Source organism: Hemiscyllium ocellatum, chromosome 19 (assembly GCF_020745735.1).
Source record: "Hemiscyllium ocellatum isolate sHemOce1 chromosome 19, sHemOce1.pat.X.cur, whole genome shotgun sequence".
Classification (NCBI taxonomy): domain Eukaryota; kingdom Metazoa; phylum Chordata; class Chondrichthyes; order Orectolobiformes; family Hemiscylliidae; genus Hemiscyllium; species Hemiscyllium ocellatum.
The window spans coordinates 41,037,332-41,056,574 of record NC_083419.1 but is presented as its reverse complement, the minus strand read 5'-3'; the positions used below and the strand labels follow the sequence as shown (position 1 = coordinate 41,056,574).

Below are 19,243 nucleotides of genomic sequence, written 5' to 3'. Positions count from 1 at the left end.
CCATTAGGTCAGGATGTCCGTCTTGTTTAACTGGTAATGGGCAATAGTTCAAGGGACAGCCTGATGGAGGATTCGAACAGATTGCACTTATTGGAATATGGCCTTTATTTACCACTTGACTGTGTTTTCATTTTCCTTGGTATAAGGTTATAATCAAAATCTTAGTTCAAAGTTATTTTCATCTGCTGCATAGAATCTAGAAGAAGAGAATAAATTGCCAGCAGGTTGGCAGGCCAGATTTAACCCACTACTTTTAACCGAGAGGACAATCCTGTTTTCAATTTTTAAAAAAAATCAGAGGAAAATGTTGTCATGGATTTTTTTTCTCAGTGGCTTTGCACATCTAGCAAGTAATTTAAGAAGTTGTAGGTTACAATTCATTTGAAAATCTACAAGTAAAATAGTTGTATTTAAATTCATAACAAATTCATGGTTCATTTTACATTCCTACTACAGGGGAGCTGGAAAAACAACAGGGGGCAAAAACCCCTTCCTCAAAGAATAATGGAACTCAGCTTGACATCCGAACCAAACCAGGATCTCCAGCAGGTCAGGCTGCTTTATTTTCTACTTGAGGGACACAAATTCAGGTACAATGGTCAACTCATTAGTTAGTGAATTGAATTAGTCTATCTAGTTTGTGGTAAAGCTACAGGGTAGCAATATGAGAAGATAAAATGAAATAAATGGATAGAAACTTCATCTTAAAAACCTGTCTCTCCAACAGACTGAAATCTGCTAGGTCACAGATTTTCCGGATTTTGGACTGAATATGAACCACCGCTAAATTCTATTGACCAGTCTTGTGTTTGGTTAAAGCAGAACATTGTCGTATTTTTCCCTATGCATTTTTGCTCAGGTTTATTCACATGATGTAGTAAAGGATGCATCAGTCTTTTGCATAATCATTCATTCAGTCTTCCATTATTTTAATTTTATTCTCATTTTCTTGCATTTTTCTGATTCCACATCTCGGATTCTTAAACTTGGTTCTTTATGTTAGTATTTTTCTCTCTATATTATTCAATGTCTCATGCTTTAATCTGTTCTGTCCTTCTCTTTAAATTTATCCAGAATGCACAGATTCAATTGTTCTTTACTATAAAGCTGTAGCACAATCTTAATTCCTTAAACTAAGTGATCAAATATCATCCACATCTCAAAATGTGCCAAAGATATAGTGAAGTTATCTGGGCAATGTGTTCCTGCCTGAAACTGGTATTGTGCCTGTTGGCAGGATTTAACTCGCCACCTATCGTTACACCATTGGGAAAATAACATCCCCACACAAGCTCCTGGCAGTTATAATCTTGGCCTTTGATGGTGTTTGTAGTGGGTATACAGTTTTAGACATCTTATATTTATACATATAAAGTATATGTGGCATAGGGCTCATTTTTCATCTATAGCAGTATGGTTATGATTGGCAGAATTTCCCATGTTTTTGCAAGTGGATTTGGGATGAATGGATGGGAAATCTTTGGGACAAGATGTTGGGTTGGAAATGCCACCCATTATACCCTTTTTAAGCCTGGAATTCCTCTTTATGAGAGTGCCTGCTTTACATGCTGTGTGTACAACTTGCAAGGTCATAAAAAGTAAGGGCATCGTAACAAGCAACTGTCGCATGAAATTCGCATGATATGAGCATTATCTAAGGTGAAATTGACAGATCTGTAGTCCTGCTCATCCTGCTCTTACACTTCCAATCTAACTTTTCAGATCTGTAGTCAACCTTGAAAAAAGACTTGCACTGACAGGAGTGTTTTCTGCAGCCTGAAATCATTGATTTTGTTGTGAATAGCAAATCTATTCAATTTATTGCAAGTATCTTGGATATATCCAAGAGTCGTCTCACATTATTGCCTGCAAAACTTCCCTGTGACATGAGGTCTACTTCCCTTGAAGTTGGTTGGACCTGAGAGGAGAAGCAGCAACTTGCTCCAGCTGAGTAACTACAGCACACAGCTGCTTTCTCTGCAGCCAAATGCAACTGGCAAGGGCTGCAGTTCGAAGGAGGTTCTTGACACATGTTTTATAGTCCCAAAGCCGGACTCCAGGCATCATTTTGATAGCAGCAGAACTGGGGACTCCTTATCGCAGGGTGAGTGTAAGTTCAGCACAGGACCTGGCATCGGTGGTGGGCCCAGTGGTGAAGAGATGGCACCTAAAGAGTGGCAACACCTACTTTGGTGGGTCCACATAGGCGTGGGGAGACAGTGGAGGAGGGGTGCGAGGTGGCTCAGGACCCTCTTTCAATTATATCTTTTATCGGTGTTATTGTTGAACTATTTAAAATGGTGCTAAATTGTGGCAACTGTTGAAGCTTTTCACTGTGTTTTACTGAATTATTCACTGTAAAATACAAGTGACAATAAATCATCAATCATACCTTGGCAGTCTCAGGTTGCGCAACTCCTCTCTCCCACTAAATGGCCTCTGTGGTTGGCTCTGGGTAGAAAATGAACACTCAGTGAACATGTGATTGATGATTCCAGTGAGGAATCCTGCCACAAGGACACAAGAGAGCTACAAAAGGGCCATGTTACCATTGGAGCAACAATAAAGCAAGCTGTTGGCTTCCTGATCATAAGGCTCCACTGCCTGTAAATACCTGAAAATTCACTTCTCTCTGGCCCAGCAAGGATCTCCCAGATAATAATGATTTGCTATGTCCTTCACAAATGGATGTAGCAGGGCTTAAATTCTTACTTTTTTTATTTCCATGTAGTCCTCTTACAATTTCTCAAAGGCTACTTTTTGATTTTCAGGGGCTTCTTTTTAAGTTTCACTCACTTCTTCATACGATGATGTAGCCACTTGAGTAACAATAACCATACAGTTACAATAAATGGGAAAGATTTAAGGTAGTGTGGACTCGAAGTAAAGATTCTGAATTGGGAGCAGGCTGATTTTAATATGGTGCGATATGATCTGGGCTGAATGGACTGGGGGCATCTATCTATAGGAAACTCTACATGAGGCAGTGAAGTCTTTCAAAACGAAAGTGTAGGGCCAACATGTTCTGGTAAAGATGAAATGGAACCAATAATTTCAAAGAATCCTGAACAGTGAGGAATAAATAAGGAAAAATAAAGTAGTTTATGGTATATACTGAGGGCTCAGAACATCAGAAGCCCTAGTGGCCCATTGAAATTGCTAGGGGTTACTTAAAAAAAAACTAGAAAAGTGAAGAAACATAGTCATAGAGATTCTACAGCATGAAACAGACCCTTTGGTCCAACTCGTCCATGTCAATCAAATATCCTAAATTAATCTAATCCCATTTGCCAGCACTTGGCCCATATCGCTGTAAACCCTTCCTATTCATATACTCCTTCAGCTGCCTTTTAAATGCTGTAATTGTACCAGCCTCCACCACTTCCTCTGGCAGTTTATTCCATACACACACCACCTTCTGCGTGAAAAGGTTGTCCCTTAGGTCCATTTTATATCTTTCCCCTCTCACCCTAAACTTATGCCCTCTAGTTCTGGACTCCCACCCCCTCCCCCCCAGGGAATTGACTTCATGCCCCTATTGATTTTATAAACCTCGATAAGGTCACCCCTCAGCAGGTAAAAGAAAATTCAAAGACTTTTAATAAGTATATTAGGGACAAGAGGGTAACCAGGGATAGGGTTGATCCCGTTATAGACAAATGTGGCAAATTGTGTGCAGCCAGAAGATGTAGATGAGATTTTGAATGAATACTTTGAATCTCTGTTCTATGTAGGTATAGAAATCAAAAGAAGAGTGAGATATACTGAGTTATAGTTGAGTTGGAGGAGGGATTGTCAGTTTTGGCAGGCTTAAAACTTAATAACTCCTCAGGTCCAAATGAGATTTATCCCAAGTTGCTGTGGAGAAGTAAGGGGTGAAATTGCAAGGGCCCTGACATTAATTTTTCATTCCTGTTTGCTACAGGAGAAGTGCAAGAGGACAACAAATGTGGTACCATTATGCAAGAAGAGTAGTATTGATAAATCAAGGAATGACATGTGATCGAGTCGAACGTCAGTGGTAGGGATATTTCACAAAATATTCTGAGGTACAGAATGAATCTCCACTTGGGAGAGACATGGATTGATCAAGAACAATCAACAAGACTTTGTCAGAGGGCGGTCATATTTAACAGGTTTGATTGAATTTTTTGTGGAGATGACTTGATCTGTAGGTAAGGGGATGCATTGGATTCGATCTACATGAACGTCAAGATTTTTGACAAGATTTTGAGTGTGAGACTGGTCAAGAAGGTAACAGCTATGAGATCCAGGGGAATTTGGCAAATTGAATCCAAAATTGACTTCATAGCAGGAAACAGGAAGTGATGGTGAAACATTTCTTTTGTGACATGAAGCCTGCATTCAGTGCTGGGTCCATTACCTGTTTGTAGTATACTTCAATGATCTGGAAATGAATGTAAGAGGCTTGATCTGTCAGTCCACAGATGACACAAAAATTGACAATATGAAAAATAATGAGGAAAACCTGAGACCACAGGACAATATACACAGGCTGGTCAGTTGGGCAGAACCGAGTAGCAAATGTAATTTAATCAAGGATGAGTTGTTGCCTACAGCTGAAGATGGTTGCAGAGGGAAAATGAAATGAATCGCTGAGAGATTTGTAATGTAGGACTAAGATTTCAGTCTGGAATAACAGAAGTGCATGGAATCTGATGAGGAAAAAGTGAGGACTGCAGATTCTCTAAACTAGAGTCTATATTAGAGTGGTGCTGGAAAAGCACAGCCGGTCAGGCATCATCCGAGGAGCAGGAAAATCCAAGGATGAACAGGCAGAGGAATATCACAATGAATGTAGAATACTAGTATATACTGAGGATCAGAAGGACTTTGGTGTCCATGTCCACAGATCCTTGAAAGCAGCAGTTGTTTAAGGAAGCTTTGGGATACTTATGTCAAAGCATTGAATACAAGAGCAGACAGTTATGATGAAGCTATACATAATGTTACTTACAGCTGGAGTAATGTGTGCAGTCTTATCATCACACTGCAGGAAAGATATGGTTGTTCTCGAACTGGTGCAGAGGAGATTCACTAGAATGTTACCTGGAGTGTAGCATTTGACTATGAAGAGAGAGTAAACAGGCTGGGGTTGTTTTTCTGATGGTAGAGAATGCTGAAAGGGGACTTTTCATAGAATCCCTACAGTGTGGAAACAGGTCCTTTTTGGCCCAACACGTCTACATTTACCCTCTGAAGAGTATTCCAACCCAGACCCATTTCCCCTACCCTATTACTTTACATTTCCCCCGACTAATGCACCTATACATCCCTGAACACTATGGGCAATTTACCATGGCCAATTCTCCCTAACCTGCACATCTTTGGATTGTAGAGGAAACCTACGCAGACATGGGGAGAATGTGCAAACTCCACACAGACAGTCACCCGAGGCCGGATTTGAACCCGAGGCCGGATTTGAACCCGAATCCCTTGTGCTGTGAGCCAGCAGTGCTAAACACTGAGGTACCGTGCCGCTTGATGGAGGTATAAAAATTATGATGGATATTAAGTAGTATCAATAGAAAGAAACTTTGCCATTAATAGAGGAATCTTAACCAGGTTTATGGTAAGGAACAAGAGTTTTAGAGGGGATTTGAAGAAGAATCTTTCATCCAGTAGATAACAGGTATCTGGAACTCACTGGAAATGGAATTTATCATAACATTTTAGATGTATCAAGGTGAACACTTGAAACATCATTGCATTTGAAGCTATGAGTCAAGTACTGGAAATTGGATACATAGATGCTCAATGAATACGATGAGCTGAAGGACTTCTTCAATGTTGTAAAACTCTGGGACTCTATTGTCTTCTATATTTGTGCTTATACATGGGGAGTTATAGCTCACAGAGAAGCCAAATTAGAAAAACTCATTAATATCCCCAATAACCATCACCACTCCGTTAAGTTTAAGCCACAAAACACAGAAATGTGTTAATTTCCTTCACACAATAGCATTTAAATAGGCACAGGACGACAGACATAAGATAGCAACAAATGCTTTATATTCAAATCTATGACTAGCACAGTTCTATGCACAAATAGCTATTGCACTAAACACGTTCCATAGATGGGTAAGCTCATTGTTAAATGGATTTATGTTTGCCTCAAACACAGCTACAGTACTTGAAATAATTCATACTATGTAAGAAGATTTGAGGTGAAATAACACATAAATGCAAATCTTTACTAAATAAAACTGATCAACTTAAATTAAAGAAATGGAAATATTATATAAGTATTCATTTCAATACCATCCACTACATTTTCCATTCGTATAGTACTCTCCGCACTCCAACAGCTTTGAACCAAGACTTCACATTAATTTGCAAAGATTTCCTTAGTGCAGTTTTTGTGCTTCCAGTTAGCTGAATATTGCTCTTCTGAAAGTTTAAAATGTTTTTTCTCCCTTTGTAGACCCTGTTTTCTGTAGATCCTCATTTCCCTTTATAGCACCTCTTCTATATTTTCAGTCTCCTTCACCTAACCTTTACAGCTCCTCCCTTCGCAGTTCCTCTCTCTCCACTGCACCCTTTGCAAATCTTCGCTGCAACTTTGCAGCTTCAATTTTACTTCAGCCACCAAGCCACGCTCCCCAGTTCCCAGCACTATGCACCCTGACCTGGCAGCTTCACTTCCCACTTTGTACAATCCTTACCCCTCCCTCTTAGGGAGCCAATCAGCAGCAAACACACTAGAAGACCAGTCTGTGCTTGAAGGAACAGCTCCTCACCATTCTATTTCCAGGGGCAACCTTTCTCTGATTGCTCTTCACTGTGAATGATACCTCATGGGAGCTTTTTCATTTCAGGGTGAATTTGTCCAATACCTCAGGCATTGCATTATTAAAAACGACTGTTGTTAGTTGAAGAGGAAGGCGGAGAGTGTTGTATTAATAGAAAAAGAGTCAGGAACATGTGTACCTACATACAGAATGAATGTAACTAGCAATGTATCATTTGGCAGCAGATAGAATCATAGAGTCATAGAGATGTACAGCATGGAAACAGACCCTTCTGTCCAACTTGTCCATGCCGACCAGATATTCCAATCCAATCTAGTCCCATTTACCAGCACTTGGCCCATATCCCTCGAAATGCTTCCTCAAAAGCCTTTTAAATGCTGAAATTGTGCCAGCATCCACTAGTTCCTCTGATAGCTCATTCCATACATGTACCACCATGTACCATCTTTGTGAAAAAGTTGTTCCTTAGGTTCCTTTTATATCTTTCTCTCTCACCCTAAACCTATGCCCTCTAGTTCTGGACTCTCCCAACCCAGGGAAAAGACCTTGTCTATTTACCCTATCCATGCCCATACAGGATTTTATAAACCTCTATAAAGTGACCTTTCAGTCTCCAATGCATCAGGAAAAAAGGCCCCATCCTATTCAGCCTCTTCCTATAGCTCAAATCCTCCAACTCTGGCAACATCCGTATGAATCTTTCTGATAGGAGGGAGACCAGAAATGCATGCAGTATTCCAAAAGTGGCCTAACCAAAGTCCTGTACAACTGCAATATGACCTCCCAACTCCTGTACTCAATACTCTGACCAATACAGGAAAGCATACCAAATGCCTTCTTCACTATCCTATCTACCTGTGACTCTACTTTCAGGGAATTATGAACCAGCACTCCAAGATCTCTTTGTTCAGCAAAACTCCCCAGGACCGTATAATTAAGAGTATAAGTCCTGATCTGATTAGCTTTTCCAAAATGTAGCACCTTGTATTTATCTAAATTAAACTCCATCTGCCAGTCCTCAGCACATTGTCCCATCTGATTAAGATCCTTTGTAGTCTGAGGTAACCTTCTTTGCTGTCCACTGCTCCCTCCAATTTTAGTGTCATCTGCAAACTTACTAACTATAATTCCTATGTTTGCATCCAAATCATTTATGTAAATGATGAAAAGTAGTAGATCCAGCACTGTTCCTGGTGGCACACCACTGGTCCCAGGCCTCTAGCTTGAAAGGCAACCCTCCACCACCACCCTGTCGTCCAGCTTTGAGCCAATTCTGTATCCAAATGGCTAGTCCTTCCTGTATTCCATGAGGTGTAAACTTGCTAACTAGTCTACCACAAGGAACCATATTGAACACCTTATATGAAGTCCATATAGATCATGTTTACTGATCTGCCTTTGTTAATCCTCTGTTGCTTCTTCAAAAAACTCAATCAAATTTGTGAGACATAATTTCCTACGCACAAAGCCATGTGAACTATCCCTAATCAGTTCTTGCTTTTCCAAATACATATACACCCTGTCCCTCAGGATTCCCTCCAACAACTTGCCCACCACTGATGCCAGGCTCACCGGTCTATAGTTACCTGGCTTTTCCTTACCATCTTTTGAACAGTGGCACCACGTTAGCCAACCACCAGTCTTCCGGCACCTCTCCTGTGACTATCGATGATATAAGTATCTCAGCAAGGTAATCACTTCCCTACCTTCTTACAGAGTTTTAGGGGACACCTGATCAGGCCCTGGGGATTTATCAACTTTTATGTGTTTAAAGACAAACAGCACCTCCTCCTCTGCAATATGGACATTTTTCAAGATGTCACCATTTCTTTCCCCATATTCCATATCTTCCATGTCCTTCTGTACAGTCAACACTGATGCAAAATACTCATTTAATATCTTCCCAATCTCCTGCGGCTCCCCACATGGGCTGCTTTGCTGATCTTTGAGGTGCCCTTTTCTCTCCTTACTAAGTGCCCAGCCCCTCCTGCAAGCCTCATGCCCTCCAAGAGCCTTTACCTCAAAGTATCTGATAGCTCATTCCCAACCCCCCTGCATGTGGAGACCCATCATGAGCTTAATCTCCAACTGTTCTTTCTCACTTAAAGCGGGAAAACAAATGGCTGCATTGTACTGTACCATTCAGCCACAAGCTGAGGCTTCAATCAATGCTGATGCAACTGGCAGTGATCTTTATTAGTATAGGGCAGCATGCACTACCTTGTCTACCTTGAGTGATTCTCCATGAGTGATTCTCTGACTGTCAATGTTGTCATGAATACAGACATTGCAGCACTCATGCTAAAATGCTGCATTCTCTGTGCAAGAGTCACTGCCCCCCTGACCCTTGTCACTACACCTGAATAATGACCACTCAAACCCTTTACCTTTGTAGAGGCCACAGTGGTCCAATTCAGTGACAAATTTCATCACTGAACCACTCAGAGCTTTAACAGGTTCTTTCTCTTAATGAGAACAGATTGTCTGAGAAATCAATTTGAAAATCTTGGTCAATTGCTGGTGAGATTCTTTGCTGTATGTTGGTAGCTTCATCAGGCTTGTACCCTAACTCTGAGCAGAATTCCCACTGGCTGCTGTTTACCAGAACATTCCAATCATTTTTGCCAAACTCTCAAACTATCAGAAATGAAACATCCCTTTTATCGAAGGAAAATTTCTAATTTAAGGAGTTATGGCATGGCTAAGAAAAGTTCATCTGCACTTGGGTATTTCAGGCAGCTGAAACCACAGAAAGCTGGAAGTCTTATTATAGGAGCTGATGGACTGGAGTATGATATTTGCGAAGGACTAGAGGAAGAGGAGAAGCTTTCTGACCGAACAGGTGTAGATGGAATTATTGAGGATATCAGCAGCAAAATTATGGTGCCTCCAACCTGGAAAGAGTGCACTGAGGATAAGAATGATTGTGGTGAATGGCAGAAGACTTTGAGATGCCAAAGCCCCATTCATTGACTTGTCCAGCGTTCTCCAGCACAGTAAGGTTCACATCAACATACATTGCAGAACCACTCATTCCTCTTTCTGCAGCTTCCTCGTTCAAACATTCAAAACTCACATTCACCATCTCCCTATCGCCCTTGTGCACTAATACTTCACAAACACCCTCCAAACATTTTGACCTTCCATCTTTTCCACACAAACCCTTACCTGATAGCTATCTCCAAGAAAACGGAAAGCTATCTCCAAGACTTTTTAACTCTTCTTACCCTGACCCTATTCTAATGGCTTAGAAACAACCTTTTCCTTGTACCTGTGTAGCAAGTAGATGATTCAGTGAGGTGTTAAAAATGTCAGATGCTGTTTTCCCCAGAACCACCCAGCAAGAAGAGAGCAGAAATTGGGAATGCTCTCTTGGTCTAAACGAGTTAGCTGCTTGTGAATTGAGCTAAGCTCTCATTAAAGCTTTGAACTGTACATTACAGTGGGGGATTTATTAGTTACTAGAATTTGTAAATTACACTTTCAGCACTCAGAAATTACCTTGAAAATTGATTTTAAACATTTCTATTGAGAGAACAAATTTCTTTACCATCCTTCCAAACATAAACTTAAAGTGAAATACCATTAAGTAAATACCTATTAATATGCAGTTTGACTGCATGAACAAGTGTGCAGCATTACAAACATCTAAAAAGGAATGGATGCTACTGTGGAAATCAAGGGACAAAGTGGGTTTAAATTCACTTTGTTCAGTTAGTTCCATATGAATGTAAAATTTAATAACATGAAATAGCATTGATTGCATCGATAGATATATTAAAAGGTAGGCCTGAAAACCAATAAGGGAGATTCCTAGGCAGGATAACAGAGTTTAGATATAAAATGCAGAAACTTTCTCTGAATTTTACTGTCACAGTGTATGCCTTTTAGCCCTAGCAATGTCCCAGCCTGAGGTCATGTTGATTCATTGGCTTGGCCTTCAGCCAAGTAAAGCAGACTAGGTCGGAGGGTACTATCTTCACTAACATGTTAAAATGCATCCTGCCTCCTCAAAGCGGGTTGCCTGCTCACCACTCCTTCACCTCCATGAAAATTAGAAGTTGGCACATTAGAATCAGCATTCTGACACATTCAGGATATTTTCTGATTTAATTCCTCACCTGCTCCCAATGTCATGCACCATCCATATTAATGCCACAGGAACAGAAGGAGGCCATTCGACCTCTCAAGCCTATTCCACTGTTCAATAAGATCATTGCTGACTCATACCTCAATTCCAAGTTTCTAAACCAACCTCTGAGCACTAGAATTCTCCAATGTGCACAAGTAAATTTATCTGTGTAGATCATTAATGATTGAGCATCCTAACCTGTCTGAATAGACACTTCCAAACATTCACAACTTTCATCACTGAACACATCTTTCTTTATCTCAGTTATAAACAGCCAATCCTTTATTCCAAAGTGACTCCTATTACTGGACTTCCCCAATCATGGAAACTGCCCTGCAAGCTTTGAGGAGGCAGGATGCATTTTAACATGTTAGTGAAGATAGTACCTTCTGACCTAGTCTGCTTTACTTGACTGAAGGCCAAGCCAATGAATCAGGATGACCTCAGGCTGGGACATTGTTAGGGCTAAAAGACACACACTTTGACAATAAAATGTTACATTTTTCTATATACCCACCATAAAAAAGCCACTTATGGGGTCATAAAGTCATACAGCATGGAAACAGACCTTTGGTCCAACTGGAACATGCCGACTCTATTCCTAAACTAAACTAGTCCCATTTGCTGTATTTGGTCCATATCCCTCTAAAACTTTCCCTATCATGTACCTATCCAAATGTCTTTTAAATGTTGTAACTGCACCTGCATCTGCTGTTTCTTCTTGCAGTTTATTCCACATACAAATTACTCTGTGTGTGAAGAAGTTGTTCCTCATGTCCTTTTTAGAACTTACTGCTCTCGCCTTAACATGCCCCCTACTTTTGAACTCTCCCACCCTAGGGAAAAGACCCTTGCTATTCACATTATGTATGCTTCTCATGATTTTATAAATGTCCATAGAAAGTGGTCCATGTGTGGAGTGAACTGTCAGAGGAAGTGGTAGTCACCCCTCAACCTCCTAAGCTCCATTGAAAAAAGTTCCGGCCTATCCAGCCTATTTTATAACTTCATTGATTTCAATGATGAAACTTTCAGTTGACTCAGTATCTGTATTGTTTTGGGAGTTCTGTGTTTCCACTACGCTTTTTGTGAAAAACTGCTTTCTAAATCTAAATGGCTGAGCTCTCAGTTTAAGATTATGCCCCTTTGAGGTTTCCTCAATAGGAACAATTTTCTACATCTGTCCCAGAAGATGGATCCTCGTAATTTGACCCCAGTATCATTCTGGCAACTCTCCGCTTACCTGCTTCAACCTGTTTATATCCATCTGTGGACTCTTTGTATCATCCTCACCATCTACCTTCCCACCTATTTTGTTTCATCCACAATTTCGGCTATGATATATTCACTTTCCTTATCCAAGTCAATATATTGTATGTAGTTGGAGCCCAACACTGGTCCCTGTAGCACAGCACTAGTTCCAGGTTGTCCGCTGTATCCCTAATTTCTGTCTCTGTTCGATAGTCAATCCTGTAGCCATGTTAATTTACTACCTCCAATACCATTGGGCTCTTATTAAGTAGTTTAACCTGTGTTATCTTAATAATAACCCTCTGAAAATCCCAATATATTACACTGCTTCCATTTTATCTACCTTGCTTGTTACCTCCTCAAAGAATATGAGTAAAATTGTAAGCCGTGATTTCCCTTCATGAAGTCATGTTGAATCTGCTTGAATTTCTAAATCCTCTGTTAATACGTACTTTAGATAGGCTCTAACATTATCCCAATAACAGATATTAAGCTAACTGGTCTTTACTCACCTGTTTTTGTTTCCCTTTTAAATATATTATATTACAACCAGTCTCTGGGCAAGGTTCCCAACTTAATTACTGCACTAGATGGGATACCGCCAATTGCCAAGCCCCCAGCTGAGAAGGAATGAACTCACTCCCCTTCTTTACTCACCCCATGTCCTTGGTTCGTCACAATAAGGCTAATTCAAAAAGGATCCCATTACTTGTGGATGCTTTACTTTTAAATCAAATGACTTTGTTTTAAAAGGAACCAATTTAACCAAGTCTTCTTGACTTAACAAAAGGTTGAGTTGATCAGTTACTAAGTCAAGAAGAGATAACAACACAACATGCATAACTATAAATTAGAAATGAGAGGTAAGTCCAAAAAGGATATAAGTTTAAAAAAAGACATATGAATCAGTTTCCGAGTTCCATAAAGAGTAGACAATGTAGATACTATGGTGGCTATGGATGATACTGATAACAGTGATGTTGGCATGCAAGCAGTTGATTTTGAGATTCTTGGCTTTTCAAGTCAGCTAAAAGGTCTTAATTTGTTTCCTTTCAACTGCAGTTACATTTGTTTTCTGATTTCCAGCACAGAGAGAGCATTCCTTTCTTCTTACCCACAGCACAGGGATGACAAGGGGTTTTCTCACCTTCACCCATTAGTGCACATAGACCAGTGTGGAAATTGGCCTTTAACCCCCATTCTTGTGTATTCTCGAGGGGGAAACACAAGTGTATCTTTTGCCCAGGCAGCTGTTTTTATTCCCATCATGTTCATAGCTTGAGGTATCTCACAAGACGTTGCAGTTTCTTTCTCATTTTGAATCCTTCCCTCTGAATCCTCATTGTCACAGATGGTCAAGTGTGACGTTCCATGATCTCTCTCAAGGCTGGAGATTATCTAGAGAAGCCTTCTAGGCAGATTTTGAATTTCATTGCTCAGAATTTACTACTTCAATGAGATTTTCTTTGGCTGTATGTCCTCTCATTAAAAAAAAAACATGTAACGAAATGCACACTATCTCTGTGGGTGACTCATAGCTATGATTCATTGTCAAGTAAATATGAACATCTAAATCCTTTGGGTACCTGCACAGTTCTTTGACTTGTGCCATTACAATATATCAGTTTGTCTTTCTCAGGTCTGGAGTAGACACCCTCACAATTTATTACATTTAAGTCCACGGTGCCTTAGTTTTGCCCTCTTGTTCATCTATATTCTATTTCCATGTAAATTTCTGCATGCATTTAACAACCTATCACACCTTCTAACTGCAACTTCTCTATTCCTTCATGCAAGTTGGTAATATATATGAAGGCAAGCTGCTGTTCAGCAGAGATACCTGCAGAGCACCATTTGTCACATCTCATCAATCAAAGTACATTCTGGTTTCTAATTTTCATATAATAGGATGATCTTCAATTCCAAGTACTTGTCCCTGTAGTTAATCTGCATGAAATCTTATTAAACATTTTCTGAAAGTGGCCCTCCCCTAACCATGACCTTCTCAAAAAATTCAATTAGATCAGTCGATGCCAACCTGTCCCTCACAAATCCACATGAATATCACATGTTTCTATAATCAACACCAGGAAGGTATTGATTATTGTTTCAGTCCTTCAGATCCATAAATAGATGATCCATAAATAGATTGTAAAATACTTCATCAATGCAGTTAATTGATCTTAAATAATCAACCCTTTGTACTGTTAGAATCAAGAGCCTGTGAATTCTGTAGAGTCTGTCAAGTCTGTGGAATGATTGCTACATGAGGAGCAGAGTTACATTGTGTCACTAGCAAGCTTTACTGGTTATGGAATCTGGATAGAGAGTGAAATTGGTAAATTTACTAAATGTGAGGTGATATATTTTGGAAGGTCAAGTTTAGGTGGAAATTATATTATGAATGACAGAATCCTTAAGAGTATTGATGTGCAGAGGGATCTGGGTGTCCACAAATCATTGAGCAGGAGCAGTAGTAAAAAAAGGTTTATTTCTTGCCTTCATTGGAATGGGTTTGGAGTATGATGATAGGCAAGTTATGCAGAAGGTCATAGAATTTTAGTTAGGCCACACTTGGAACATGGTGTACAGTTCAGGTCTCCACACTACCAGAATGACAGTAAGCTTTGGAGAGGGTATAGAAAAGGTTTACCAGGTATGAGGGATTTCAGCTGGCTAGTCTGGGTTTGTTTTCACTGGAACAAAGGAGGTTGAGCGGAGATCTAATAGAGGTTTATAAGATTGTGAATGGCATGCATACAGTGGAAAGTATGAGGCTTTTTCCCAGGATGGAGGGGTCAATTACTAGGGGGCACGGTTTAAGGTGCAGAGAAGAGATGTGCGAAGCAAGTTTTTCATACAAAGGATGATGGTGTCTGAAATGTGTTGCCAGAGGAGGTGGTGGAAGCAGACACAATAGCAGCATTCAAGAAGCACCTGGATGAAAACATGGATAAGAAGGAAATACGGATCCTGTAAGTGAAGACATTTCTAACATGGAAGGATAAAATATTGGAGGCTTGGTGGGCCAAAGGGCCTGTTCCTGTGCTGTAGTGTTCTTCATTCTTTACTGTTAGATTTATTTAAATATTTATATGCTGATCTTAATCTATGTAGTTGGTGAAATTCATTAGATTATGCTGCTCATGGCCTCTAGAATTCATTGCCCAGTTTCTAAAATAACACTAAAAAATTAAAGATTAAGTTAATTTTTTACTTCATTCATGGGATGTGAACATTGCTGAAAAGGTCAGTATTTGTTGCTAATCACTAATCCCCTCAAAGTCATTGGGGAGCAACTTGCTTTAATCACTGCAGTTCACATGATGGCAGCACATCCACTACAATTGGGAAGAGTATTTCAGGATTTTAATCCTGAGACAGAGAAGGAACAGCTCTTTAGTCCCAACTCAAAATAATGTGTGGTTCTGAGAGCGACTTTCAAATAGTGCTGTTCCTGTGAAAGTTCTGCCCCTTTCCATCTAAGTGGTAGAAGTTGAAGGTTTGATTAATGCTCTTGAAGGAGTCTTGATGAATTGCTGCATTGCATTTGTAGATAGCACACACTGATGCTACTGTGTGCCAGTGATGGTGGGAGTGAAGTTTTAGATGGTGGGTATGGCTGCCAGTCAAGCACATGGCATTGTTTGAATGGTACTTGAGATACTTGCATGTTGTATTGCCTTGTATTTGGTGGACAGGCTTTGGAGAGTCCAGAGGTGAGTTACTTTTCACAAAATTCTAAGCCTCCTACCTCTTTTTGTAGACAAAATTTGTGATTTGTCCAGTCAAATTTCTCTCCAAAGAGGTTGATGGTGAGGAATTCAGTGATGGTCATGTCATTATGAACTCCCAGTCTACGTAGAGTTTTCTCCCTGATTTTATTGACACAGGGCTTCTTGATACTTGGCCAAATTATACCTCGATGTCAAAAGCAATCACTTGCACATCAGTGTGACGTTAGTTCTTTTGTACATAGTTGGACCTAGGCTATAATGCCATCTGGAGCTGTGTGATCCTTGCAGCAACAGAGCATCACTATACAGGGTATTGTTGTGTGCATACTTGATGACATAGTCTATCATCATTTTTCTGGTGATGAAGACGGAGTAGTAATTAGCTGGATTGGATTCGTCCTGTTTTGTTTGGGCTGGAAACACCGAGGCGATTTTTCAAATTATGTGGTAGATGTCAGCTGTATGCTACATGGGCAGGGTCAGATCTAGAGTACAAGACTTCAGTACTGCAGTCAGGATGTTGTCAAGCCCTAACACTTTCCAGTATCGAGTATGTTGACATATGAAACTTTTTAATTTTACTTAGGGTAATTACTTGCTGCTTCAGTTCTTTTGGTGTATGCTGCAAGTAAGGACATTGCACACGAGAATTATTCCTGGGAGGTTCAATATTTTCAGACTATTGGTTCAAGTCAGTGCGTTTAATTAATATTGGGAGATTATTGTGAAGTCTCAGTGCAGAAATTTCTCAATTTTATTTGTAAAGGATTTGAACTGTTAAAGAAGTGCTGAAACATATTTTTTTGTGCTACAGGGAAATATTTAACTGTGGTCTTTTAACTGTGTTTAGAGGAAAGATTCTATTAGTTTAATGATGAGGCTAAGACAAGTTACTCCAAGCATGGAAATGAACCTGTCCCTTGTGCTTATACGACTTATTCTTTGCTGAAATTTGAAGAAAAAGAAACCTGTTATTGTGCAAGAGTGCCAGGAAATTCATTCCCATTCTTTGTTATGGTCTTAGAATAATAAAAAGTTTAATTCCAATCAGGGAAAATGGTATTAATTTGGTATTGAATAGAGCTGTGCAAGATGAACTCTGTCAAGATTAATCAACATTAAGGAATTTTTTTTCACACAAAAACCTTACAAGCACTGACACATTTGATATAGGGGACAAGAAAAGATCGATAAGGCTTGATGGAAATGAAATCATTCTCCCTGAGAAAAGGATTACATCTTCTGTATTGTAGTGCTTCTCTATACAACACTCAAACCATTTACTATTTTTCATTTAGTTGTGGTATGTTAGAGGCGACTAAGTATATTCGGATTTTCTCAATACTCATGCATTTAGCAACAATTGTTGCCTCTTAAGTCCATTTAGATATGAACAACTATCATTTAAAAAATATCCATCACTAGAATAGCTCAACCTGAGAAATATTACAGATTTCAGCCACACAGTTTGGTTAGGTCTGATTCTCTTTAAAATTTGCAATTTAATACAAAAGTGAATGGATTTCTTTTTCACAAATGTAATTTTATACTGACACAGTGGGATATGTAGACTAATGTAGACTAGTAGAAACGTAAACCATAATGATATTGTAATGTCACTGTCACATGACTGAGTAGGGAGACTTGGAAGGGAATAGAAGCTTTAAACTCCTGGGTAGATTAAATGTGTGTAGAGATCGAGCTGTAAATAAAGAGTTCTTACAGAAAGTAATATACTTATGGGAGATTAAACAGTGCTAGATTCCAAGCACAACAAAACATGATGGCACATTTTAAAATTAAAGCAGCAAAGTTAATGATTGAATGAAGAAGAGCCAAAAATATTTTGTTAAAACTCACTAAGATGTTGGGAACACTGGGAGTAGCAGAAAGCTGGAAAACTGACCCAGCGACTGATTCAACAGTGAGTATTGATCTGCAGCCAGGAGCAAAGGTCAGACAGAGTAGTGGTTGTTGTACAAGCTCCAGAGTTCAGGAGAGGCATGGAAGCCAACCTACCCTTCATAGAAACATTCCAGGCCACTGAGAGACCACATCAAACCCAGTAATAAGAGAATTGGAAGAAATGATTCACCAGGTATGGAACTACATCAGGATTACATGAGAAAGGCCAAAAAGAACCATGTCAGTATATTGCTTTATCAACCTTGACAACATACTAGCAGGGTGCAGCATCAATATAATACAGCATTGTACAAAACACCACTACAGACATTTACACACAATTCAGTGTTCACTGAAATTTAATTATTGAATGGGCAAAGTTTTTATGAAGAAAGCAAGAGCCAGGGGAAAGCATAGTGTTTGTTAAAAATCTTTATTGGCTAGCAGAGAAGTGTGCTTATGGAATGGCTGAAAGCAGAATTGATTTGTAACCAGACTCAAGACAGAGTGGCAGACAAGACCTGATCATTCTTAGTGTAAGCCAGGGAAGGATTAGCGCTTTAATATGTAAGACGTGTCATTAGGCAAACTGAATTCTTGTTCATTTGAGAGGCCATGGATAGGCTACGGGGAAAAAAAAATCAAGCAAGCCCATTAAATTCATAGGCAGCAAAAGGAGAAAACATGCAAAAGCCTCAGCCTGCTAAATGGACAAAAAAAATCTGCCAACCATCATCTTAAAGTGTGGCAGGATCTCGACACAGAAATGCGAAGGTCGTCCAGCAGGGGGACAAGGGGTCACAAGTGTGGCAAAATCTTTTAAAGCAGCCCATCATTCCAAAATAAGATCACATTCAGTAAAAGGGGCAAGTCCTTAAGCCAATGCCACATTAAGAGGCTGTAAAACCGCACAAACAAAAGAACACTACTTGGGAGAAATTAATGTTAAAAAGAACAAATACTGAAGTGTCAAACGAGGAGTATATAGGCACTCCACAGGATTTAAACTAGATAGTGAAGCAGGAGTTTCAGTATTATTAGATTAAATTAAATGGCGAAAACAAATTAAATTGTAGCCAACATTAATGGAATTGTAGGATCCAGAAGGAATTTTATTAAAAGAAAAAGGTGGGGTCATGGAGAAGGTCAGATATAAAAGAAAGAAAATCTCAGAATCTCAATGTCATCTAGAATCAAGTATATTGTCTATAAAAAGGAGAGTATACTTAAAGCTGAGATTGATCTATAAAGTGGTTGAGACTGCTAATTCTGAGCAAACATATTCATTTTGAAATAACTTTTTAAAGTTGTTCTCAGGACTGGCAAACCTAAAGCCCGAATGTTACATTACCATATGAAAAAGTGCCTCATTCACTCTTGGAAAAAGTTAAAGAAGAAATGGAACACTTGCTACAACAATGAGTTACTTCAACAGTTACTATGCC

The 19,243-nt window shown here is 39.5% G+C and overlaps 1 protein-coding gene across 1 annotated transcript in view; it reads left to right on the top strand.

Moving 5' to 3' along the window:
- LOC132824716 (IQ motif and SEC7 domain-containing protein 3-like) overlaps positions 1–19,243 on the top strand; it is a 142,085-nt gene that overhangs the window by 83,063 nt on the left and 39,779 nt on the right. The window contains exon 10 of the mRNA XM_060839388.1: positions 457–549. Within this exon, the coding sequence (XP_060695371.1) occupies positions 457–549 (93 nt within the window). The remainder of the gene's footprint in view (positions 1–456; positions 550–19,243) is intronic.